This window comes from Mesoplodon densirostris, chromosome 10 (genome assembly GCF_025265405.1).
Source record: "Mesoplodon densirostris isolate mMesDen1 chromosome 10, mMesDen1 primary haplotype, whole genome shotgun sequence".
Lineage (NCBI taxonomy): Eukaryota > Metazoa > Chordata > Mammalia > Artiodactyla > Ziphiidae > Mesoplodon > Mesoplodon densirostris.
In genome coordinates this window covers 102,799,756-102,825,744 of record NC_082670.1, presented here as the reverse complement: position 1 = coordinate 102,825,744, position 25,989 = coordinate 102,799,756, and the positions used below count along the sequence as shown (strand labels likewise).

The window sequence follows — 25,989 nt, the reverse complement described above, 5'->3', positions numbered from 1 at the left end:
CCCCCATCCCATTGGAGCAGCCTCGAGCAGGCCAAGAACCTTACACAGATTCGAACTCCAACCCACAAGGTGGGAGAGTCCTCCCAGCGCGTTTCCCCGGGGCCAAACCCAGTGCGCCCCCCATCCCCGCGAGCTGTCCCCGAAGCTGAAGGGTTCCAGATACCTGGTGGGCGTTGGGGTCGATTCCTCTTCTTGAGCCGCTCCCTCAGTCTGCTTCTCCTCCTTCCCACTCCCGTCCTCCCTCCCTCAGTCTCTGAAGAGTTACACATTTGCGTGACCTTGGGCAAGTTACTTAATCTGTGGCTCAGTCAGTTCATTAGTAGAATGGCCATTAATAGCACCTACTCGGGGTGTTGTAAAAAATTTCATCGAGAATAATCCACAGAAAGGATTTAGCACAAGGGATTGTACACAGTAAATACTCAAGAAATGTCCACCGGCATTATTTCCTTCTTGGCATTCACACTGGTGACCTCTTTTGTGTTTAGAGTCAGAGGTCAGTGGCTGTTACAGCACACTGTGCAAAACCTTTTGTCCATGTCCTTGAACCCGCATGACTTCATGGTGTTAAGAGATGCAGACACACTCTGTGAGGATGCAACCCACTCCAGGTCACACGGTAGGTGGTCAGCCAGGTCCATCCTCCCCACATCACCTACTACCTCCAAAGCCCTGGAAGCCAATCCCTCACCGAACAAACGCAGGGGCTGCAGGTCACCTGTACCAGTCTGCTAAACTTGTTAAAAATGAAGATTCTCCCCACCCCCTTCCCAGCTAAATGAAGATCTCAGCAACATCAAGTCTGAATTTCAGACAGCCCTGGGAATCTGCATGGATAAACAGGCTCCCTAGGGATGACTAGGGCCCACTCAGGCCTGAGGACCACGACTCCCACCTTAACAGCCTGTGACTACATGTCCCCATCTCACTGGAGACGCTCATGGCTCAGGAGTTAAGGGGAACACCCAAGTCTCCAGCTCCCTTCCTGCGTCATCTGTACCCCTCCCCCCAGCAAAAAGGACAGGGAGAACCTTCTAAATAACTCCACAAAGACAGGAGCCAAATGATAATGCGATAGAGTAGCTGTTCAAAAAGGCTTTGATTTCATTTTGTGATCGGTGCCACTGCCTCATTCTCAGTGCGGGTGACCCCTCCTCCCCAGGAGACGAGAATGGAAAGTGGGGGTCTTTTGTGAGGTCTCGGCCTCCACAAGGCCCCAGGGAAACCCCACATAGTTCTGAGAGTTGACAGGAATCCTGGCAAAGACTAAGGTGGGTGGGAGGCAGTGCCAAGTAGGGTGGCGGACACCAGTCGGGAAGCTGGGGTGGGGGAGAACCCCGTCCTTGGCCCTGCTCAGCCTTGGGGCTGCCATGTGCATGATGGAGAAGGGGAGATTTCCCCCCACCTTGAAGCACCCCTTGGCTGGGCATGGCTTTGATTCCGCTTAGGGCTCAGGTGAGAGAGGAGCAGGGAGCTGTCACGAGCTGGCTGCTTCATAAGGTGCTGCTGCTGGTGCCCCGGAGTCCAACACCACGGACAAACTGCTCCAGCAGGCCGATGGCACCAGAGGGACTGGGGGCTGCTGCCCGAAGCCCCACTGTGCTGCTGTAGGCAGCCAAGAAGGCTGAGCGCACCTCCTGGAGCCGAGTCTCCCGTTCACTCAGGGCTGTAAGCCTGTGCGGAGGGAGGGAGGGAAAGAGAGAGAATTAATGCATAACCCTGGGGCAGGATCCAACATTCTCATCCTTACCCCACTGCCTATCCTTCTGCATTCCTCAGTAGAAGGCCAGCACCTGCCCCGTGGCCATAATACACTTGTGGTTCCGGCCCCAAATATTTGGCCCTGTTCCTCTCTTAAACTCTCTCTCAGCTCTCAGGCTGCTGTTCCTACCTGGAGAGGCCAGAGTCCTCACCTTCAGTCACTGCAGTCCCCAGGTAAACAGCTAGGAAGGTGCTGGCTTTTCCAGCAGGACTTCTTTTCTCATTCTATCTGCTTTTCCTTCCCTGGCCTCTACAGGCACTTATCACAAGTCAAGAAGGGGAACAAGTGTGAATTCCACATAAGGCTGTTTGATGACTTGAAGAGTCTTTAATAGAAAAGGCCTGAGATACCAGCCCCGCCCAACCTCTGGACTCAACCTCTGAAGTCTAGGGGTAGGAGGGACACAGAATTAGAGGAAAGGTCACAGACCCACATGAGATGGGCCCTCACGTTCCCATCCACCTAAGCACCAAGACCAGCCCTGACCACTCACTCACTCCAAAATTTCCCCTAAGAGACCAATCACTGGGTAACCCCTCCTGCAAATTTGCTAGAAGCAGCAGCAATATCCCCAGTTCCCAAGCCCAAATGACTTGCACCTAGGGCCTGGGGTAGCACATGGAGATATGAGGATAAGTGAGTGTCCAAGGGTAAGTATGGGGAGGACAGACCCAGGGAAAACAGATTGGTGGGAGTGGGGGGTGTGTGAGAGAGAGTGAGAGAGTGAGAGTGAGAGAGAAAAGCAGCAGCAGCAGCAGCAGAAGCAGGTTGCAGGGCGAAGGAAAGTCAAACAGCTCTAGCAGCAGCACTAAGAAAATGGGGCTGATACTGGATTCCTGCAATACCATGAACAACTCCGAAGTCTCTCTTGGCATGTGGGGGAGATACGTGGCCCCAGATTTTCTTTACTTCCAAATTAGGTTTTACATAGGCTGGAGACCATGTGTACTTCTTTAGCTTTTCCTGAGAGCATATAGCCAGGAGAAGTACAGATAGTAGTTCACATTCACAGGGAACATCTAAAGGTCCATATGTATGCATTCTCATTGCCCCCTATTTCTAGGAGGCAGAAAGGGGAGAGATCACAACCTATTTAGAAACAAGATAACTGGAACCCAGAGAGGGTATGTGACCTACTTGGGGACATACGGCAGGCAGAGACTGGAGCTACCACAGTGCCATTCCTTCAAGAGGTGAGCTAGCAGGCTCAGAGAAGTCAAGGCTGACACCCCAAGACAGAACTGATAAACATGGTTTTTGGTTTTTGGTTTTTTTTGGCCATGTGGCATGCGGGATCTTAGTTCCCCAACCAGGGATCGAACCTGTACCCCCCCTGCAGTGGAAGTGCAGAGTCTTAACCACTGGACCGCCAGGGAAGTCCCCAGAGCTAGTAAACACAACAGCTAGGATTTGGATTAAATTTCTCTGACACCAAAGCCAAAGCAGTGAACCCACATAATATGTGACCTCATCAGGAATCAACCCTGACCCCAGGCCCATCCTGCAATCTTGGAGGCCATGGGATCATGGAGAACCTAGCTCTCCTCTGGGAACCACCCCTAACCTGAGGGTTGGCTGGGAGCACAGAGAGCTACCCAAGGCATAAACTGTAGGATCTGGGGCTAGAGCTGCCCGTTTCGGTGGCTAATACCAGGTAAGTGAGGGGTGCTATTAAGCAGGGGCAGAGATGTCTGCTTCCTCCAGAGATGGCTCTTAGGCTCTCTGGTTGAAGTAGGAAGAGCCTACGGCAAGGTGCAGACAACTATTTCTTTAATCCTCAAAAATCTAAGAGATCTTGTTTCTGGCTTAAGGGCCTGGCTATAGGGAAGGCTGTACCAGGCCCTAGTGGCCTCTGAAGTCCTTGGGCTACTCCCTAGCTGCGGGGCCAGGGCCTGTGAGCACCATCTAGGAATCCCGAGGTCTGGCCCCTGCTTGCCCTCAGCAGGAATCCTTCTCTACTCCCAAGGGCAACTTGCCTCCAACCTGTCAGCACTGGAGGGTATGAACTGGATTCTGGTGGTGGTGATGAACACCCAGCACCCGGTGGGGAGGTGAAGGCCCTTAGGCAGCGACAGACCAGAAGCAGATCCTGCTCCCCAGGCCACCGGAGGCTCTCCCCGCCTGACATCCGTGAAACAGCAGTGCAGGCAGGGGGGCAGGCGGCAGCCAGAGAGGCAGCTGCTCTGCTAGAACTGCAAGTCCAGCATTGGAGCTTTGGAGGGAGAGGATTTTACAGGCTTGGGCTTTGGATGGGCATCCCTGTCCAATTTTCTTTCCTGACCAGAGACAAAAGCAGATGACAAAAGGGGGGAGGGGACAGCAAGGAACCCTCGGTGCTGCTTGGGAGCACAGCCCTCGGGCTAACCCAGCTCCGTTCTGGCTCTGGTCTCCACCATACACCTTTCACTACTCCACTGTTCTGCTTTCAAAGGGTTCTCATGTCAGGCAAAGCCTTGGACAGAAATAGAATCTTTTATAGCTAGAGTCCAGCCAGCTTTCTCTAAGGGTGTGTGCCCCAAGAGACCCATGGATGGGTTTTAGAGGCCGGGGAGAGTGAACACACTCCAACGCACTTCCTGAGCAGTCCATCAGGCCTCCTTCATACCTCAGGGTCCGGGAGCAGTGACGTATACTTCGCTGAGCCACTCGGGAGGGGCAGGGGGCCCAGGCCGGCTCCCTGGGGCCTGCTGTGGCCTCGTTCCTAGCCAGCACTCAGTGGCTCACCAGCTTTTGATGTGGGCGGGGGTGGGTGGGTGGGTGGGCGCGGGGCATCCTGTCTTCTCAAGCAAGACACTTACAGACAATTGTTAGGGAGCTCATCCGGGAAGCTGAAAGGGAGAGAGGAGTCTGTGTGCAGGACAGCCCGTTCCTGAATACTGCCACAGCCTGTTACCATCTGCCAGCTGCCAAAGTCTGTGGAGAGAGAGGATCCGGGCAGGGGATGGTCCACTGATCTGGGGCAGAGAGGAGAGAGAGGGGAGATGATGTAGTCAGTCATATGCCTGACAGGGGAGGCCCTGGAGGAGTGGGGCGGGGAGGCTATGGTGGCCCTGGGACCGGGCCACAAGGGTCTGTTGGTAGAGCATCTGTAACCATTTGTTACAAATGGTTGTAAGCATCAACCATTTTCTCCAAAAGTACAAAAACAGCTGGGCAGGTTATGACCAAGAAAGAAGAGTAAAAACCACAAGGCAGGGGCTTCCCTAGTGGCGCACTGGTTAAGAATCTGCCTGCCAATGCAGGGGACACGGGTTCAAGCCCTGGTCTGGGAGGATCCCACATGCCAAGGAGCAGCTGGGCCCATGCACCGCAGCTGCTGAGCCTGAGCTCTGGAGCCCACGAGCCACAGCTGCTGGGCCTGTGCTCTGCAGCGAGAGAGGCCACTGCAATAAGAAGCCCGAGCACCGCAATGAAGAGTAGCCCCCGCTCGCCGCAACTAGAGAAAGCCCACGCACAGCAACAAAGACCCAACGCAGCCAAAAATAAATAAATAAAATAAAATAAATTTATTAAAAAAAAAAAAAAAGACCATAAGGCAGGCTCAGCTGTGAGGACAATGCATCATGCAAAGACTTACAGGAGCAAAAGAACAAGAGCAAAGCATGGTGACAAAGGTGAGCCAGCAACCAAAGCCTGGGATCAGGGCATGCCTGCTCTGGCTGACAAAGCAAGTAAAATCTCAACAGCACCAAAAGGAGGGGAGCAAGGCTGAACGCCCCAGGAACCAGGGAGGCAGGATCACCCCACACTCCCTGGCATGCAGATTGGCAGGGTGGCAATGCAGAACCCAGGCCACTGAGGTCCTATGGTAGAGGTGGGAGAACAAGCCTCTTGGGGACGGTGCGGGCTGTGACCTAGATAGAAGAGGACGGTGACGGGAGCCCTGAGCCCCGCCCTCTTCCTCTGCAGCGCCTTCCAGGAGCCAAAGTTCGTATTCACGAGCATCAGCCCAGCAAACTCACTGGCTATGCCCAGAGGGAAGGGATGAATCAGGCAGCCAACTTGACAACTTCATCAGGCCTTTTTCAAACAGAGGTTTGGGGGGTGCGGGGAGAGGAAAGCTGTACTGGGGATCTACCACGGCCACCACCTCCCCACTCACAGCCCAGCCTTCTCTGCTGTCTCTGGACAGTAGCCCAGCTGGTGGGGGAGGAAGGGAGGAGATAGGGAAACATCAAACAAGGCACTTCCATCAGCTACCCCAGGTCCCAGTCCCCAGAGGTGCATCATCTTTGATGCCTGACGCTTTGTTCTTTAATTCAAGAATAGCAGAAGGTGCTCCTGTAGGGACCCAGAAACAGAGCAGAAGCATGAATAGTGGTACAGGGGGTGGGAAACTGAAAAATTTGGCCCACCCAGTTAGCTGGAGTCAAGGGCTCCTAGACTGAGGTGACATTCCCCATGGGTCCCCAGGCCAGCTTTATCCTCAAGTAGTTGCCAAGCTGAGTGCAGCTCTGGCCAGCGCTGCATCTCTGCTGATCGTAAATCATCTCCTTCTTAGAGGCAGGAAAATGGCAGCCCAGACAGGTAAGGACACTTGCCCAAGGTTCCACGGCTACAGAGTGCAAGAAGAGATTTTTAAAGCCAAGATTGATTACAGATTTGTTGTACAACAGAACCACCTTGAGACCAGGGAAAACAGCTAGCTTTCTACGTTAAAGCCGCCATGAATCAGTCCCCCCCCCCGCCCCCGCAACATAGAGACTTGCCATATTCATTGCTCCTGCTCTACTCTGGAAGGTATAGGACAGCAGCACTGGGGATGAGGACAGGTCGTGGTCTGCTACCTGGTGGAAGCCCTAGTGACTGACAAAGCAGGGCTTCCTTCCTACATGGAGAAACTTGGTAGGGTTCAGGCCAGACACTGTATCTCTGGTGATCCTTAACTGTCTGTAAATCAGAGACAGCTGCCTACATGCAAGAGCAAGCTACACGCCACCGTGTGGTGCCTGCCCTGTGCTTCCTCTGGGTCATGCCGGAGTCTTCAGTCAATGCAACCCCTCTTGAGGGCAGCCTGGCTCCACAAATCTCACCTCTTGCTCAAACTTTAAGGTAGAGTTTCTTTTCCAGTTTTCGGGAAAATAATTGCTAAACAGCAGAGTGTTGAGGGAATGAAAGCAACGTGAAGTAGAGGAGGCTGGGTAGGATGAGGGACTTATGGGGCAGGGAACGTGGGGGTTTCTTATGCTCCTAACCCCACTCCCCAGGGCTATCAGACTCACACTTCCAATGGGAAAATGACATATGGAATATGGTTACAGAGAGCTTCCCAGCAAGGGCTCTTGGTCTCCTAGGCTAGTCCCTTGCCTGTACTTCCCGCGTCCAGCAGGTAGCACCCCCAGGCAAGAACCGTGCTTGAAGCAGCCAGGGGACAGCTGTAGTATGGAGTAGGCAGCACAGACAGCAACAGGGCGCATGATCCCAGGGGTCACAAAGGACTCTCAGCAAGCAGCCAACCATCTTTTGCATCTTTTTCAAGAGTGAGCACACAGGCTCCAAATGAATCTTCGTATTTGAGGCTTTTGTCAAGGAAAGCGTTGCAAAGCAACCGTTGCATTCCTGGGTTTGAGAGCCAGGGGCTGTGCTAAGCAAAGAGGTCCTCGTAAGTGCACATCTGGAGTAGCTGGCTAGAGGGGGCACCTAAAGATGACAGGGAACAGTCACGAGAAGGAAGCACCTGCACCTGCCGAGTGAAAGAAGGAAGGAAAACTTTCAAGTTAGCCTCAGTACACAGGTAACGCAACCAGCCTTAATAAAACCCCATGCTCTTCTGCCCTATACCCTTACACGAGTGCAAACACAGCATCTACCTCCACCGATCTACCTACAGGACTGGAGGGCACACGGGGCCAAGCCACCCTCAGACTGGACAACTGTGGAGCTGACAGTGCTTCCAAGGTCATCCATCCACATCCCCAGGGCCCAGACCTCTGCCCAGGAGGTTGGCTTCTTGGCAATATTTCACTCCCTTAGATGGGTATGGCTTAAGCCCCTGTTCACAGCACCAACAGAGCTAAATGGCCCCACCCTGCCCCACACCTGCCAGACCCCTGCTGTGGGCCAGCTCGGGCAAGTGTTTTAGCTTTTAGCTGGTCCTTTTGGAAGCGGGTACAGGAGCACCCACACAAGCAGAGCTGGCCCAAGCCACACAGCTGAGGCGAGGAGAAAAAGGTCTGGCCTGAGGTACCTGATCTGGCCTTTTACCTAGCTGCCCAGTGCTCTGACACAGCCAACAGTCCTTCAGAAATGAGACCGATAAGGACGGGTCTTAACCACAACTACAGTTTACTGAGCATTTCTAGTACTCGTGCAAAGGATGAGTATTACTATGTGCCAGGTAGTTTGCTCCATTGTCTCACTTAAACCCAAACTCATGGAGACCAGGATCATTACTCCCACTTGAAAGACGGGATAAAAAAGACTAAGCTCAGAAGGGAAGTGTTTTTTCCAAGTCACACAGCTAGAAGTGGCAAAGCTGGGATTGAAACCCAGGCTGACCAAAACCCATGCTAGCCGCATAGCACACCGATCCTCCTTCCTGGTAAGAGGTGGTGGAGGCCTCAGGGATTGGCTCGGGGATGGACACTTCCAACTGGAATAAAGCACAGAGTTTCTGATCTATGGTTGGAAAAGAGGCCTTCACGTGGTCCCTGGATGTGAGAAGGGAAGCACGTGGAGTAGCTGGCCACCATTAGGGAAGCTGGCCAGAAGACAAAGCTAGCATGTATAAAGAGGCAAGGAGAAAGAACCATAGGGAAACGGAGTTGGAACCTTGATGAAGCTGTGCCTGAAGGCTGCATTTTTCCAATGTAAACCAACGGTTTTCCTTTATTGTTTAAACTCTTCTGAGATGGATTTTCTGTTACTCCCATCTAAAAGCACCCGATCTGACAGCTCACAGAGAGGGCTTGAAGGTTCATAGCTAGGAAGGACCCGGGCAGGTAGTTGCCCATTTAAGCCTCTGATGAGAAAAAAGAAACGCAAAGCTATCAAGTGACATGCCTGAAGTCATGCAGGGAACGAACATTTGAGCCAAGACCCAGAATCCTAGCCTTTCAGAGAGCTTGAATGTCACCTAATTTGTACCTACCCCCCACCACTACCAAGCCTCCAGGTGATGGTCCCACAGCCTCTGCCCAAGTGAACGCCTCCAGGAATGGGGCCTTAGGGGAGAATCCTTCGGTTCAACAAGGGCCTGACCCCACGGAACAGGTGACTTCAGAAACGCCTAGGACAAGATTCATCAGATTTGAAAAGTCATCAGTTTCCCTCAGCCTGGACTTCAGGCATTGGGGTATGTCTGTGTCTGTGTGTCTGTTTGTGCAAGTGTGTGTGTTTGTGTGAACCAGGGACCTCTGCTTTCCTGCAGCAGCCCAAGGAGAAGTCTTTTGGGGCTCCAAGTTTTCTCTTATGGGTCTCAAGCTGGCAATGCCTTTAGGCTTCTCACCGCTCATCTCTGGTCTGAAGCTGTGGCCCCATGGGAGAACACATCAAAGGTTAAGACAGGAACCCTATGTGTTATAGAAAGCAATCCGGTTTCTCTGCCTCATTAAACATAGCTGGGGACAGAGCTCATTGCTCATAACAAGCAGTTAGTAGGTGGTGAAGGATGGGGAAAGGGCAGCTATCTGGGCAGCAGAGTTGGCGCCTATGTTGTCACTTAGCTCACCAACCAGGCCGCTGGATGTCCCTCAGCCAAGTTCATGTGCTCTTCAGGCAGCTTGGCTTCCAGCTGGGCTCAGTGGTAGCGCCATCCCTCCTCAGGCACGGACAGTGCTATGCTAGCAACCCCCATCCCTAAAGATGTCTGACTCTGGAGCAGAGACCAAGAGTACACACGGAGCGGGGCACTTTACTGACCAGGGCTCGGAGAGGCATGTGAGCATTGGTCCTGCCTCTTCCCAGCCCCCAGCCCTACAGGTGACGAGAGATTTAACAATGGTCCAGAAACGCATCTCAGTTAGAAGCTGCTGCAGTAGAAGCTAATGATGCAAAAGGGCCACCAGTCTTGCCAGTGAGGGTACGGGGTTGGGACTGGATAAGAGTCAGCACCCCACAGAACTTTCTTCTGAATCCGACACCTACTTCTTAGCTTTGAACAAAGCTTCACCAATTCTTTTCACAGGGAAGTCCTACCTTAAAAGAGATATGTTTGTAGAACTTGGGAATGTGGAGCATAGGAAACCCAGAGAATTCACATTGTAAGGGGAATTTCGGCCGTCACAGCTAGCTTTACTAAAGGGTTTCTTTCCACACAGTTCCCTCTGCTGCACTAAAAAGCTGACTGGTTGTTGTTCCCTAAGAGAAGCAGGAAAGCTAATGACAAGATCCCTCAGGCACTTTAAGATAAGAGAGACTAAATTAATTTTAATGTTAATGGAAATATGTAATTATAATTAGAATGCTCCAAATCTGAATAAACTAGTCTTTCAAATCCTCTGGCAAACAAGCAGCCAATCCAGAACCTTGTCACCTGGCCAGCCCAGCCTGGCTACAAGCAGGCACTCCCAGAATAAACCAGCAGAGCCATCAAACACCTCACAGCAGTCCACCTCACGCCTTTCCAAGGCACCCCATTTTGGCCCAGTTACTCCAGCCTCCTTCACCAGGCCCCAGCTCACAGGGCCGTGAGATCAGGAGGACACCCCCAATCCTCCTCAGCCTCCTGGACCATCCTGGGCCAGCCATAAGCATCTGAGCCCCCAGTGCAGGCAGATAACCACTGGCGAGACCGAGGGAAATGGCCACAAGATTGGAACTAGGATCTTTTGTCAGGAAGAGGGAATGATAAAAAGCTAAGCTGTATGATGGGGTGCTGCGTCAGTGTGGGAGCCCCCAGCAGTTGGACAGTTAAGACCAGGGAGGACCCAGGGGACAGGAGGAATCTTCTGGTTTCCTTCCTAGTTGTCCAGCAATGTTGCACAGGCAGAAAAGGAGGCAGGGGCGATGAGCAAGAGCTCCGGCCCAGAAGAGGAAGGGTCACACGGTGCCGCAGCAGGCCCACAGGGGCCCTGAGGACAGCTGCACAGACAAGCAGGGTGGCACAGAGGACGCGGATGAGCACGGCACGTGGGCTTGTGTGCTCGGCACCATCTCCGCTCAGCTGCCTCCACCAAACCCGTGGGGACAGAGGGGTTGTGGCCTTTCTTTAACAGACTCAGCTACAGCGCTGACGGACATGGCAGAGCTCCGAGCGGAAGGGCTCCCCTTCAGAGGTGAGCACACGGGACCCCCTGGACAGTGCAGCTCCACTCACCTGGAGCTCATCCGCTCAGCCTGTGTGGGGAGGGTGCTTGTCCCCACCTTCCTCCATTGCTTGCTTTTGCCCAGAAAGGAAAAACCAGAGGACGGGGATGGGAGGAGAGTTCCCAAAGTTTCAGGGTTTTCCTTGTAATAAGCTGTGACCTTTGGGTTCAGTTTCCTCCTTGGTAACATGCCTGCCACAAGGAAAGACCTGAAATTCTGGAGCAGTATCCAACAGAGCTGGGCTTGAATCTAGAGTGGACTTCAACGCTCACGATCTTTCTGCTAGATGTCTTTTCTCCCTGGAATTTAGTAAGGACCTCCTAAGTCCCACACTTCTTTGTTCTCTTCAGAAGGGCCAGACATTCTCAAGGCCTTAGAAAACAAAGTAATTCACAGGCCTCCTTCCCTGGCTGTATGACATGGAAGGAGTGTTATGGGGTCAGCAAGGAAATGCCTCCCCCAAATGCCAGGCCATCCTTCAGTCCTAAGCCCCTGGCCAGTGCTCAGCTTTAACCTCACCAAGGAAACATCAGTTCTGCAGCACACTCCAGCCACACCTGTCCATCCTGGCTGAGCTGCTCCCTTTCCAGATGTGCACGCCTGCGAGGGTTGCCCCAGCCACACAGATCTAGCCTAGCTCCCTACCGTCTGTCCTCTCCAGTGCCCCACCCATTCAGACAAGGAACGGGAGAGACAGAAGCACCTCGGAGGATCTAGGGCCATCTCTTTAATCAGAATGTGAGGTCCACAGCGGGGCTGAGACCTGGCAAAGGCGAGAGGGAGGGGCAGCCCCAACTCCCTGCCCATGACATCACAACTACTACACCTTCTGGATACCCATCCGCCAGGGCTCTGGGAAGGGGGAGTCTCAAAGCCCTCTGCAAACCAGCTCCTGCTCTGTATCCAAACATTAACCCATCCTCCAAACAGTGCGTGAGCCTGCAAGCTTGTCGATCCCCTCTGGCCTCCTGGGTGCACTGCCTGTCAGGCCGCATGCCCTGGAACCCCACTCTCCAGCCTTATTAACAGGGAAGGGCTAGCCACCCCACCATTAGGACTTTGGAGGTCCTCACCTGGGCTTGGGGACCTCCAGGGGACTGCTACCCAGCCTGAAAAAGTTGTCAGAATGGTTCGAGGACGAGGAGCTGGAGGACTTGGCTTCCACCAGCGCCTGGTGGGAAGGCAGGCGGTCCTCTGAGGGCTGCGGCCGGTTCCAGAGCACACTCTGTGGAGAGGATGAGTGGCTCTTCCTCCTGCAGTGGAAAGATAGGGCTGCTGGCTAAGGGGCCACCTCAGGCAAACCCTCTGCCCACCTGTACTAAATCTCAGGGCCCACTTTTTACTTGCACTGGAAAAATGCCACATGGGAGTGGGCATACTTCAGCACTCCCCTGGGCTCGGCCATGGGCAGCGAGCTGTGTCTTCACAGAGGGAATGTGACGTCTGATCAAAACTGGCCTGCTGGCCTCAGTGCACATGCTGGAAAACAGATTCTTAACTAACACTTTAATAACTGACCTTCCCTGCTCATGTTATACAAAATATTGAGCCCTTTGTCCAATGGGAAGGTCATCTGATTCTCACAGGAGCTGACCCTCAACGAGCTCCCAATTCCCAATCATTATTTTGTACTCACGCCTTCTTTCTTTTTCTAAGCTGGCCCCCCACCTCCCAGGCAAATGATACAAGTGAGCACCCCCAGGAAGCCCCTTTAACACCAGCGCCCCCCTCACCCGACCCTATCTTCCCAGCCCTGCAGCTTCCTCCTTCGTCCCGCAGTGCCCCCCACCAACCAGATGGCTGGCCTCTGAGGCCCAGTAGAGACGGCAGGGCATGGAGCTCAGCTCTCAGGCCTACTGTCGGGGGCCCCTTTGTTCCTGGGGCTCCCTGGAGCTGGAGCCCTGGCTCACAGCTGTTAGCAAGCTTAGTTCCAGCCTGGCCCTCACCAAGCTGCCTGAGTCTGTGCTCCTGCAGGGACCAGCTCCACGGTCTCATAGGTGAAGCTCCCGGCGGCTCCCGGGGAGCTCTCCATGACCAGAGAGAAGTCACTGCCAAGGCTGGTGGTGCTGCCACGATCCTTCCGTCCTGAAAGAAGCCAGTGCCATCAGTCAGCACAATATCTTCTCCTGCTAGGGGCCCCCCACCTCTTCCACACAGAAGTTTCTAGAACAAACAGTCCCTATGTGATCTATAATCAGAAAGATATACAGAGGAAGTCTGCTGGGGCCCATGACTCACTCAGCATGCAGATATCTTCCACAGTGAAGCCTGCATCCCGGGCTGGCAAACTCTTCCTCCTATAAACAGAAGCCAGGACAGTGAATGCCAGATTGGGCTGAGGTCTCCCATGTTCCCCACATGCTGTCCACCTGGGAAAGAAGCTCCAACTCACTGGAAACTCACGGACACAGGTCCTACCTAAACTGTTGCAGAAAGGCCAGGCCCACTTCTGGGAAGCCAGCACAGCCTGCCGCCTCCCTGTCAGCGTGGCCCTCAGAGCTCAAGTCTGGTCCAGCACACTACGAGCTTAGATTTGGAAAGCTTGGACTTGGAAAGCAAGCAAAGACACCAACTCTCACAGGGGTCCTAAAGCAATTACCAAGCAAGACCCCTGTGTTTGCCAGGCTGGAAGCAGACTCTGCTCTGTGGCGGTGGGCTGTGCAGACACCCCTCTGCAGCAGCACAGGGAAGGAAGCCATCAGCTCAGGCAGGAGAATCTTCTGCCATGGTGGTGGCATGGGGAGCTGGGAGTCCCCCTATCCTTGGGCTGGCTTTTCCCTGCAGCAACGAGCCCTGCTCTCCTAGTCACAAGATGAGCCTCTTCAGCCACTGGCCCTCCCCAGGTACCCCTACCTGCCCTCAGAGGGAAGGCAGGGATAGGAAGCCAGCCTGCCAAGCATGCAGGGAGGCAGGGAAGGGATAAGGCAGCGAGCAGGATCCCCCCCGCCCCAGCCCTAGCGCGGCCCCTCCCGGAGCACCTTGCTCCCAGTGAGAGCAGGTCTCTCCTTACCTCTGTATCTTCAGAGCAGAGAACTCCTCAGAGATGATATGCTTCAAAAAATTGAAGCAGAAGAAGAAAATCTGAAAGACCAGAAAGCAGCACACATGAGAAGATAGCAGTCTCCACGGAGAAGAATCTTGGGGGCAGAACTCCCAGGAGAGGGCAACCAGTGACCCCGGTCAACCCCTGATGGACAGCAGCCCTGCTTTGGGGACCCTGCTGGATCTTGTGGTGTAGAAACAGTACGGGCGGTAGAGAAGGCTTAGGAGGTCAGGCAGGTGTGCCTGGGCTGGGGCAAGGAAGGAAGGGTGTTTCCTTCCTGAGAACGCAAGAGGGTAAAGCCAGTGATGTTTCAAACCATCTTCAAACTGAACACACATGTTCTCAAGCTACTGAAAAGGATGAAGAGAATAGCTGCTTCTCCCCCTCAGCCTCTCCTAAGAATCCCAGGGAGAGAGGCTAACAGGGAAGGACAGCTGGGAGAGAATTTTGGGGCAAGAAGATTAATGGACACAGCAGGAACACAATGCAAGGGCAAGAGATCAGATTTTGTAGAAGCAATACCCGGAAACAGTGGTTCAGGAGAACCGGGGGTGCGGGGCAGCTACTGCCTGGCCCACAGCCTGCACTGTTCAGAAACTCTAAGGGGCAAGACGAAGTCTGAGGCGGGCAAAAGCCGGAGGAGGCTCCTGAGCTCTGACCCCGCATCCGCATCCCCAGCTCCGTGAGCAAATTCTCTCTTCTCCCTTCCAGCCAGTGCCCTGGTCCAACGGGCCTCTGTGACGTGCACACAATGCACAGTCTCTGCAGTTGATTCCACAAGGTGTGGTCCATCAACCCCTCACTTGGAAAAATACCCACAGGGTATCCCAGAGCCCCGTAAGATCTCCTCAAAAAATAAAAAAAGGGCTTCCCTGGTGGCGCAGTGGTTGAGAGCCTGCCTGCCGATGCAGGGGACATGGGTTCGTGCCCCGGTCCGGGAAGATCCCACATGCCGCGGAGCGGCTGGGCCCGTGAGCCATGGCCGCTGAGCCTGCGCGTCCGGAGCCTGTGCTCCACAACGGCAGAGGCCACAACAGTGAGAGGCCTGCGTACCGCAAAAATAAATAAATAAATAAATAAATAAATAAATAAATAAATAAATAAATAAATAAAGAGGGAGGGCACCTAGGTCAGGCCAGTATGAAAACTTTGTTACATAACTTTTTTTTTTTTGGCCGCCCCGCACAGCTTGTGGGATTTTAGTTCCCCGACCAGGGATTGAACCTGGGCCCTCTGCAGTGAAAGCACGGAGTCTTGAGCACAGAGTCCTAACCACTGGACAGCCAGGGAAGTCCCCGTTACATAAAATTAAATAGGTGTCTTCACCACAGATTTTTTAGTCTTTAATATGCTAATGTGCTCTGAGAGCCTCAAAGGCAAAGGAGGGGTACGGAACTGTTTAACAAGCCCCAGCTTTTTGCAAGTTTTTAAAGTATCAGAGTTTTGAGTGTGTGCGGGGAGGAAGGGAGGGCTAAGAGAAAAGCCCACATCCTGCCAACCCTCCCAGCTGAGAAGACCCTCTTGTTTATGTTGAGACATGGCCAGGGTTTGAGTCCAGAATCCACTGGGCTCAGCCACATCCCCTGCCCAGTCTCTGAAGGAGGAATCTGGCCTGCTCTGGGGACGGGGAGACAGCATGGGAGACAGCAGGTACTGGAGCGCCAGCTCCAGCAAATCTCAAAACGAGAGGCTGCAAAGGGGCTTTACGTGCGGATTTCAGTGCCAAAGTCACCACCTCTGACAGAGTTCATGGAGGCCTCTGAGGAACAGGCTTATGAGCTCTGCAGTCCTGGCGGATGCAGTAAGTGCTCAAACAAAGAGATTTAGAAGGGGAGAGGAGCAGCTGAGAGAGAGGAACAAAAGAAGAATGCACAAGAGAAGATGCCCAGAAAGAGGCGGCCTCAGGAGGGTGAGAAGGATGCCTCAGGAAAATGCGGGGGGAGCCAACACCGCGTGCAGCTCCCACGCTGGGCATCTGGACTCGTTCTCTTTGTGAGGCAGCAGAATCGACACCGGGCGGCTCAAGGTTAATCGCATTACCCAAGGTCACCCAGGCAGTAAGTGGCACAACTGGGGTTCACACTCAGGTCTGACTCCAGGTCTGTGTGCAGGGAAAACAGGCTGAAAACAAGAGTACCGAAGAGCCAAAGACTGGAAAAGGTAGTTACAGGATAAGGCGTGGACAGGGCAGAGAGGAGGAAGGAGGGACAGCGTGCGGACGGGAAGGGGGACCCACAGCCCGCGGGCCGGGACCGGCCGGGTGGCGAGGAGCAGGCAGGACCCTGCTTGCACGGAAGGCCCTGGGGCTTGAAAGCAGCCGAGTGGGTGTGACGAGACAAGGGAGGACAGGGAAGAGCTTCTGGCTTTAGCTGTGAGGGTGAGGGGCACAGGAAAGGACTTGTAAACTGGTTCCAGAGCTGAGTGCAGAAAACAAGGCCACCCGTAAGAAGGCTGGCACAGAACGGGGGGAAGAGGACTGACACACGAAGGTCACAGGTAAGTGTTCTCTCCGCGAGAGAGGGGGACTGAGGCTCAGAACAGGGCTGCTGTGCCGGTGCTTTTCCTGCCACGCTGCCTGATCCCAGCACACACCAGGCAAGGAACCGCCCCCAAAGTGTGGACACCAAACGGACCATCATCCTGTCCCTCTTGGGGGTAAAAGAGCCCGAGCTTGCGGAGTCCTGACGTGTGTTCGCGGACCGTGAACAGTACCCACCTCCTCTCCTTTGCTGAGTCGATCTACCAACATGTGCCTGAAACAAGAAGGCGAGGAGGTCAAAGCGAGCACCTCCCAGACGAGAGGATGAAGGGGGACCAGAGCCCCAGGGACAGCCCATGGCTTTGGCACCCCAGCCTCAGATGGGCCCGACCACACCTTCTCTCTTCCCAAGGGGGTGGGACCGTCTTCGCCTTCAACCCTGTCACAGGGGCCACCACACCCAGGCACACAAAAAGGCGGTTCCCAAGCACCGGAGCACCCCACAGCCCGACAGTTCCCGAAGGCTCACCCGAAGAGGAACCAGTCGTAGGCCACCGTTAGGTAGAGGATCTCAGCGGGCTTCAGGGATGCGTGGATGAGCCCGTCCTGGAAGAGACGGGCCCAGATCAGAAAGAAGCCTCCCCATGACGGCCCCCTCCTGGCCTCGGGGGCTGAGTCACAACCACCGCCCCCGTGACAACCAGGCTGCCTGACAGGCCCCGGAGCGGGGTTAAACACGACACCTGCTCTGGACACGTGAGGTCCCTCGCTCCGAAGCCTCTCTGCTTTCTGGAAACAGTCCCAGCGCTCACAAAGGGTACATCTTGGAAGGGCCTCTGAATGCTCCCTGACCCCACGGCCCAGCCCGTCCATACTCACAGCCCACAAGGAAAGGCGCAGGAGAGAGATGAAGAGGGGCGTCCGGTCCCAGCCTGAGATACAGTGTACCAGCAGTCCGCTGTCATCTACACAGGAACATGGCACGGGAGGCCCAGAAGAGAGGCAAACACGGGCTGATGAGAAGGGGATGTGCCACCGCCCTGGCCTGGGGTGAGAGCCAAGCCACCCCAGAACCACGGCCTAGCTCCAAAGGCAGGCATGTGATGTTTCTGCCAACCTGGCCACAGTGACCGGTTCAAGGATGGGCAATGGATCCAAACTGAGGCAATGAGCAGGAGCTCTGGGACAGAGGCCGTCTCCCTCTTCTGGAGGGGTTAAGACAGCAGGAAACAAGTCTGGAACGATTGCCAGCCATGAAGCTAACTAAACAGTGGGTATGAGACAAGGAGAGATTCTTTGTGGTATTTGGCACCTGGCTCTGCTCTTGGGCCTTCTTGGTTATATAAACGAATACATTTCCATTTGTTCAAGCAAGTGCAACCCCACACAGGTCCTGACTGATATGGGAGGAACCAGAGTCAGACCGCCCTAGGACACTGAGCATGATGGGCTCATCCAATCAAAACAGTCAAATTGGCTGGAGTCCCCTCTGGAGAACAGGCCCTCCAGGGGCTCTTGTGTGTGCCCAAGAAGAGGCCAGGATTGACTTTCTCTCACCTTTCTGAACCAAAAGAGGCCACTGCAGCCCCACACAAAAGGCTGATGCTCAAAGCTCAAAGGCCAGCTGACCCAGTGCAGAAACACATCGGCAAAAGGCTGATGCTGAAAGCTCAAAGGCCAGCTGAATGTGGTTCAGATGGTAACAAGTTCATAATTTTGGGCATGGAATAAATCTGCCAATGACAAGGGAATCCCCAAATCCTTCTCCCATAGAGCAAAAGGCCCCAATAAACACACATTCGCGATGTCAAGACCTGGGAACACCCAGAAGATCCTATGGCTTGAGGCAAGCAGAGGCAGACTCACCATCACTGTTAATTATGGAAAGCAGCAGTTTCAGGTAGTTTTGTGTTTGTTGCACCAGATCCCAACTCTGTTGAAGAAGAAAAATAAAAGGATTCTATGAATAGGTGTTCACTCAGAATGGGAATTTAAAGCATTTTTAAAATAAAATGCTGAGTTATTCTGGGGAAACAAGTACCCCAGGCTCATGGTCACAGGCCACAGGTCCCAAATCCCAGACTATCTGAAACTTCACTTTTCACACGTCCCTGCACCCTCCCCCACGGGCCCCTCCCTCAGTGTGCTCTGACCCAACGTGCGGGTGAGGGAGGGGAAGCCGTGCAGGAGCCTGGGCAACCCACAGCCACAAGCAGCAGCCGGACACTAGCCTGCTCTGAGCCCTGGGCTCCAGGCACGGCTGTCTAGGGAATTAACAGAAACCGACAAAGAGCCCTGAGCCCATGGCCATTGTCACCAAATGGAAAGAGCTATTTCTTTATCTGCCATCACATCACAGAAACCAAGGTAACCATCAACCTTCTCATCAATCACATTTCATACGTTTTTTATTGCTACTCACTGCATAGACTTTTAATGAGTAACAAATGCAGTCTGTTTGGTAAACAAAAATCTTTTAAAACAGGAGGCCCGTGAGGTGGGAGAGCAAAAATAAGCAAAAGCCATAGAGATCAGAACCTCTGTTCTAGCCCAAGCTAAAGGTCCAGACTAGACCCTCTGAGAAACAGTCCATTTTGGAATCCGGAACCCCATGGAGGGGCATGACCCAGTTCTGTGGCCCCCTCCCCCTAGCTGGGGACAGTCTCTTTTAACATGACTGCTTCTCAGTGTCTGGGGCTGTGCAGAGAGGGCGGTGAATGCCAGCTAGCGAGAGCGCTCCCCTGGGGAGGGTGAACACAGCACCTGTAATTGGAATGGTTTTCCCGGGAATTTAAACCAGGCTCATTTACCTGACCTTCCCACGGACCCTGGAGAGTCCTGACCCACTTTCAGGAGCTCCAGTGAAAGCCGCTGCAGTGCCGTGCTAATAAACTTATTACTACCCATGGTGGCTCGGGGGTCTCTCCACTCATCTGGTTCAACATGTCAGACACACCACTGCTAAGAGATTTCCTCCGAGCTGTGATTCCAGCGGGTGAGGAGAAGCAGGAGAGGCGAGAGCTACGCAGCAGGTGTGCAGGGAGGTCAGGCTGGCTGGGGGAGGGCTGCAGTGGCCGGGAGAGGGCAGGAGGTGACCAAGGACGAGCCCGCAGGGCAGCTCCCACAACAGCAGCTGTTTGAAGGGGACACAAATGACCAAGGAGTGGCAGCAGACACCGCTGGCCACCGTGCCCAGGGCTGGGGCAGGAACCACAGCCTGGGGAGCGCTGGGTCAGCAGAGGCCCAAGGTCACACACTGCACTGTAGGAACACTTCCTCAGATACCAGAGTGAGAAACAGAAGAGGACCTGGGAAATGCATGAAAATCCAGGCTCACCTCTGACTCTCTCGACCTATGTGTGCCGTGACAAAGCCTCCAGGTACAGAGGTGAGTCCCACGTATCGGCCTTACGTTTCCATGCCTGGTGCACTCTTTCCCTGGCTGGCAAACTCCTACTCATCCTTTAAAGGCCCAGCCCCATTATCTTCTCTACAGAGTCTTCTTTTGTGGCCACTGGTCAATACCCCTACTACGCAGGTGACGGTTATGCTGTTGCCTTGGAATTTTCCTAGACTGAGCCCAGTGAGGGCGGAGGCCATTTTGGCACCTCTGCATCTGTAAGGCTTCGTGCTTAGGGACTAGGAGGTACCTGTAGAATGCTCCTTCACTGACTATTCATAGTCAGGGGCCAGCTTGAGGAGCAGCAGCCACTGGAAGGGGTCTTCGGGCACAGAATGAAAGAGCAGAGCTCTATGGAATTCCATCTGGCTACACAGAGGTCAGCAACAGCCACACATGCACTACAGCTCGTGCAATGGGAAACAGTGGTGTGAAGGTGACTGTGGGCCTGGCCCTGGGACACAGCAGTGAACACAATGACTCCAGCCCTGAGGCTGGAGGGAAGGGAAGGCAAAGTGAATTGCTGCAGGTGTGCTAATTAAAAGGAGCCCTCTAAGATGCTGCAGGACCATGTTAATTGGGGAGGTGAGCCTAGCCTGATCCATGGGGACCCTTAGGGAAGGCTTCTTGGAGATGGTGACATGCATGCGAGAAAAGGGGAGGGAAAGCACACGAGTGTTTGTGGCAGAGAGAACAGCATGTGCAAACCTGGAGAGCATCTTCCCTAAGGGGTGGAGAGGCGGTCAGGGTAGCTGGAGGAGAGGGAGGGGATGGCCAATGAGTCACAAGAACAAGCCTGGACCACGTGGAGCTGGGTGGACCACATAAGGGTCCTTGGACTTATCCTGAGGGAAAAAGGAAAGTCAGTGGCAGCTGTGAAGGAAGGAGTGACAGTGACGACCCTGCCCCATCATCTGAGTATCGCGCTCTGCCAGGCCCTATTCACGTGCTTTACGTTCACTATTTCCAGTCGGTTGCCCCTTCAACATGGGCCCACGCTCAGCCATGAGACGATGGTAGCCTGCATTAGGCCAGTGACCTAAGAGATGGAGGCAAGAAGGACTGGGGAGTTCCCCTGGGGCAGAGACTTACAAAACTGATGGGACCAGCCGTGGATGTTGGGGAGAAGAGCCCCCATTTTTCGAGTCTGAGCATCTGGGTAAATGGTGGAGGGCCTGGGGGTGCTGTGGGTTGTGGCCAATTCCATTTTGGGCAGCTTGAGTTTGAAGTGCTTGCATGACAGGACACTTGGAAAAGGAAGTAGGTGTGGATCACTGAGAGAGGCCAGGCCGAGCCCAGAGCCTGGATTAATGGGAATGTAGATGCAAGCATCCAACCTCTCTAGGGATGGGGGCGAGGAGGCACATCAGGGAATTCTTCTTGGAGTGGACACTCGAGCCCAATCCTGAAGGCAGTGTGTCAGCCAGACCAGAGGAGGCTGGGAGGGCCAGCCAGGCAGAGGGAACAGACATGGCGAAGGCAGTGGGAAGAATGAGGCTATTTGTCCTGGCTGAAGCAAGTGGCAGGGGCACTGCTAATGGCCTGTGGGCATGTACAGTGGGCTAAACATGGTAGAGAGACGGATCCATCCAGTAAGACTGGGGACCCTTCGGACTTCCTTGGTGGCACGGTGGTTAAGAATCCACCTGCCAGGGCTTCCCTGGTGGCGCAGTGGTTGAGAGTCCACCTGCCGATGCAGGGGACACGGGGAAGATCCCACATGCCGCGGAGCGACTGGGCCCGTGAGCCATGGCCGCTGGTCCTGTGCGTCCGGAGCCTGTGCTCCGCAGCGGGAGAAGCCACAACAGTGAGAGGCCCACGTACCACACACACACACACAAATATATATATATATATATATATATATATATATATATATATATATGTATTAAAAAAAAAAAAAAAAAAAGAATCCACCTGCCAATGCAGGGGACATGGGTTCAATCCCTGGTCTGGGAAGATCCCACCTGCCGTGGAGCAAAAAAGCCTGTGTGCCACAATTACTGAGCCTGTGCTCTAGAGCCTGTGAGCCACAACTACCGAATCTGTGTGTCACAACTACTGAAGTCCACGTGCCTAGAGTCCGTGCTCCACAACAAGAGAAGCCACTGCAATGAGAAGGCTGCACACCGCAACGAAGAGTAGCCCCTGCTCGCTGCAACTAGAGAAAGCCTGCGCACAGCAACGAAGACCCGATGCAGCCAAAAATAAATTAAAAAAAAAAAAAAAAAAAAAAAAGACTGGGGACCCTTCCATGGCAGACGATGACAAGAGGAGAGAAGCACAGTGGAAATAATTTTAAGGTTTCTATAACCAAATCAGGTCAGGTAGCTCTGCACTTTCTCTGATGGAACACGCATTTAAAAGGTAAAATGAAAAAAGTCACTAAATCCCAGAGCTGGAAAAGCAAACTCCATGAGGTCCTCCTCTGGAAACAGAACCCCCTGGTGGATGCAAATCTTTTAGTGAGGCATGTTCAGAAAGCTTTGATTTTCTGGGCCAAGAAATCAGGGGAGAGAGTTAAACAGGTAAGCAGCTCCTCCTTTCCCAGGAGGTCAGAGGTCACAAGCCAGGCCCTCAGGTGTCTGCCTGAGGGACTTGTGGGGCAGGCAGCAGAGGTCCCCTCACCTGATACTGGCTCCAGTCAATGTTCAGAGAGCAAGTCAGGAAGTCGGGGATGCTCAGAGGGGCATCAACGTAGTCCTGGGGACAGAAAGACACTGTGAGATGCAGGCTGTCCACCAGGAGAAGCCAGGATGACCAGGCAGGTTGAGGCCCTGAAGCTGTGGCTACCACAGGCAGGCAGGATGTCCCCCGCCCAGTGCTCGCCTTCTCAGGGCCAGATGCCTGTGCCACCCTGGGAGTGACAGCTTAAAAATCAAAGGGACCAGATACTGCTGCCAAGTGGAGCTTTTCAGTTGGCCGTTTGAGTGTTTACGGCTGACACAGAGGTGATCAGCCGTATTCAGCCTCCGGCAGCTCCTGGGCTGCTCTCACCCATGGGGAGGAGCTCTTCACACAGACAGCGGAGCAAAAATGAAGGACTTTTCCTACCTTGTCCCTGAAAACTCTTTTAAAGAAAGGGAGAAATTAAAGGGGGAGAGAAAAGTATATATGATGTACATACATGTACATACAAGGAGGAGAGAGAGAAAAATAATGAGACTCATTCAGGGAAGAGCAAAGAAAGGAGAAGGGTAGCTGTTTTCCCCAAGAAGATTACTAGCTGGTTTCCCTTCACAAACAGAAGACCCAAGCTGATGAATGTTATTGCTCATACCTGCTTCCAGTTAAAAATGAGCCCTTCAGCCATGTAATCCCGATCCTTATATTCCTTGAAAAATTCACAGCCTGGAAAAGAAGGGCAGAGTCATGACACCACCCTTCCTGGCCCAGTGTCCTAAGATGCCCCTGGGTGCTGGAGGACCAGGGCGGCCACCAGCGCACACACTCCAAAGTGGGCCCCAGCTGACACGAGTGGGGGCTGGACCGGGCAAGCGGGAGCCTCCAACGATCCTTGGGTTTCTAGCCAGAGACCTTCCCGATGAGGCAGCCCCTGCCTGCACACCTCTGTATCTCTCTCCATCTGTGCTCACTGGTTGTTGGTCACTTTCCTCTCATTTCAGGTCCCTTTGCCCTACAAGTCCCTGAAGTGCCAACAGCCAGCGAACAACAGCGCAGTTTACAACTTGAGCCCTGGCAGCACTTTCTCAGCAACTTACCTAGTTATGGAGGATCGCCCTCCCTCCTGATACAGACACACTTCAGAGATATTGATGGTTCAGTTCCAGACCACCGCAATAAAGCAAGCCACATGAATTTTTTGGTTTCCAAGTGCATATTAAAGTTATGTTTACACTGTATTATAGTTTATTGAGCGTGTGATAGCACTATGTCTAAAAATATATATCTTAAATTTAACAAATACCTTAAATAAAAAATACTTCAGGGAATTCCCTGGCTGTCCAGTGGTTAGGACTTGGTACACTGCTGTGGGCTCCGGTTCAATCCCTGGTCAGGGAACTAAGATCCTACAAGCCACACAGCACGGCCAAAAAAAAACCTTATTGCTAAAAAACGCTGACCATAATCTGAGCCTACAGTGAGGTGGAATAGTAACATCGAAGATCACTGATCACAGGTCAGCATAACAAATGGAGTGATAATGGAAAAGTCTGAGGTATTGTGAGAACTATCAAAATGTGACAGAGACATGAGGTAAACAAATACTGGAAAAATGTCTCCAACAGACTTGACACAGGCTTGCCACAAATGTTCAATTTGTAAAAAATGCAATACGTGAAGAGTAACAAAGCGAAGAGCAATAAAATGAGGTCTGCCTGTACCAACCTCGCAGGCTTTCAGTGAGGACCAAACATCGTAACATGAGAGAAAGGACCACGGACAGTGCCTGAAATGTGACAGGCGCTCAAGAGACACGTCCTTCCCCAACAAACCTCACCAAGATGTGCTTTCTGTATCATTCACTAGAAAAACTATAAGAAATACCACCAGAGTAAGACCAGGAACAGAGAGAGGAGTGGAGGGAAAAGGGCCTTGGCAATGTTCCCAGCTTCAAACCTCAGCCTTTCACGTAGCTCTGTGACTGTGAACAAGTTAATTTCTCTAAGCCTTGATTTTCTCATTTGTAAAGTGGTTAAGGATGAAATGAAATAATACGTATAAAACAGCTGGCACAGCACTGGTACAAGTGGCACTCAGGCGACAGCACACTGGTGCCATCCTCATGCCACCACTGCAGCGAGAGCCCCAGTGCAGCCCTGCAGCTCAGCCTGGGGAGAACGAGGCCTGCACTCCTCTCAGTTCCTCCACCGGCACCAACACAAACTCCAGAGGGCACAAGGCTTTGGCCACAGGTCCAAGGCTGCTGAGGTTCCCAAAGGCAACAAAACAGTTGCCTGAATTCTGTCAAAGTAGCCACAGGCCATAAACTTTCACACGGAACTCTCCAGCTCCTCTTGGGACATGCTCCTATCTGGGGCCGCACCAGGGAAGAAAGCAAAGGTTCTTTCGTGGAGGAAGGTCTGGAGACTTAGCCTGTGTGTTCTGCAGACCTGGCTCTCCCCACCCCACACACTCCTGCACTCGAATCCCCCAGGCCTCACTGTGGACGGGGAAGTCGGGAATCAATCCTCAGGTCTAACACTTCAGCGGATTCTTGGGTGCCTCACTGGGAGAAAGAAGAAATATAAATATCAGACAGAGGTCCTGAGCTTACGAGCCTGGGCTTAGGAGGGACACCAATCATTCCTCAGAACTCCCGTAAAGTGCTCTATTTTCTCAAACTTGAGTGCTTGAATCAACACTGCAGGCTCCAGGCCGAGCTCTGACCAGCATATAATGCAGAAGCAACTGACTGTGAGAAAGGGAGAGAATTAAAACAGCCTCAGTACCCAGGGCAATGCCTTGACATTCATTACCTGAACGGGCTTCTGAGCCTGTTGAGAGGCAAACAGACAGGACCAAAAGTGAAGTGAGAATGGACGCTCACTCAAGAGGGAAACAAATTAGACTCATGCTGGGGAGTTTTTGGCCCCGTCTATCTTGGTGCCCTGAAGGAAGTGCTCCTAGAAGACTTCTCGTTTTCAAGGGCTAGTCTAAGCCTAAGTTAGTCCTGACAGAGAACTGATACCACCGCAGTTCCTGTCTGGGCTTCAAAGTCATCAGAGGGCTCAACAGAGACCCCTGAAATGGCAGCAAAGTGCATTTCAGGACTTGGTCTGGATAACAGCAATTTTGTTACGAAGTATAATAATGTAGGCACGTAAAGAAATTCAAGAACATCAGCAGAGGAAGCAAGGTAATTAAGGTAAGCAAGGTAAGTGCTTCTCCTGTCCCCTCATCTGGGTGTGCAACAGCATCTCCTGCCACCTAGGCTTCTGGATTTTTACTGATGCCTCTTAATCTCCCCTCAACACCATACACAACTATCAGATGCAGTACATGATATTCTGGGAAGAATGAGGGAAAAAAATTCACAGAGAGATGGTATCATCTTACCATTCTGGCATATTCTTTTCTTACCATTTTGTGTAAGC

The 25,989-nt window shown here is 53.1% G+C and overlaps 1 protein-coding gene across 5 annotated transcripts in view; it reads right to left on the bottom strand.

The window, feature by feature from the left end:
• Positions 1-868: 868 nt before the first annotated feature.
• MTMR14 (myotubularin related protein 14) overlaps positions 869-25,989 on the bottom strand; it is a 44,066-nt gene continuing 18,945 nt past the window's right edge. For 2 of the 5 annotated variants that reach the window (XM_060109100.1, XM_060109101.1), the window contains exons 8-19: positions 23,211-23,281; positions 22,559-22,633; positions 18,397-18,463; positions 17,410-17,495; positions 17,060-17,136; positions 16,768-16,804; positions 14,019-14,089; positions 13,247-13,305; positions 12,955-13,093; positions 12,082-12,261; positions 4,561-4,716; positions 869-1,674 (exon numbers count right to left, since the gene is read on the bottom strand). In XM_060109100.1, the coding sequence (XP_059965083.1) occupies positions 1,494-1,674; positions 4,561-4,716; positions 12,082-12,261; positions 12,955-13,093; positions 13,247-13,305; positions 14,019-14,089; positions 16,768-16,804; positions 17,060-17,136; positions 17,410-17,495; positions 18,397-18,463; positions 22,559-22,633; positions 23,211-23,281 (1,199 nt within the window). In that variant the 3' untranslated portion in view covers positions 869-1,493. The remainder of the gene's footprint in view (positions 1,675-4,560; positions 4,717-12,081; positions 12,262-12,954; positions 13,094-13,246; positions 13,306-14,018; positions 14,090-16,767; positions 16,805-17,059; positions 17,137-17,409; positions 17,496-18,396; positions 18,464-22,558; positions 22,634-23,210; positions 23,282-25,989) is intronic. The other 3 variants (XM_060109102.1, XM_060109103.1, XM_060109104.1) reach the window with 2 other exon arrangements.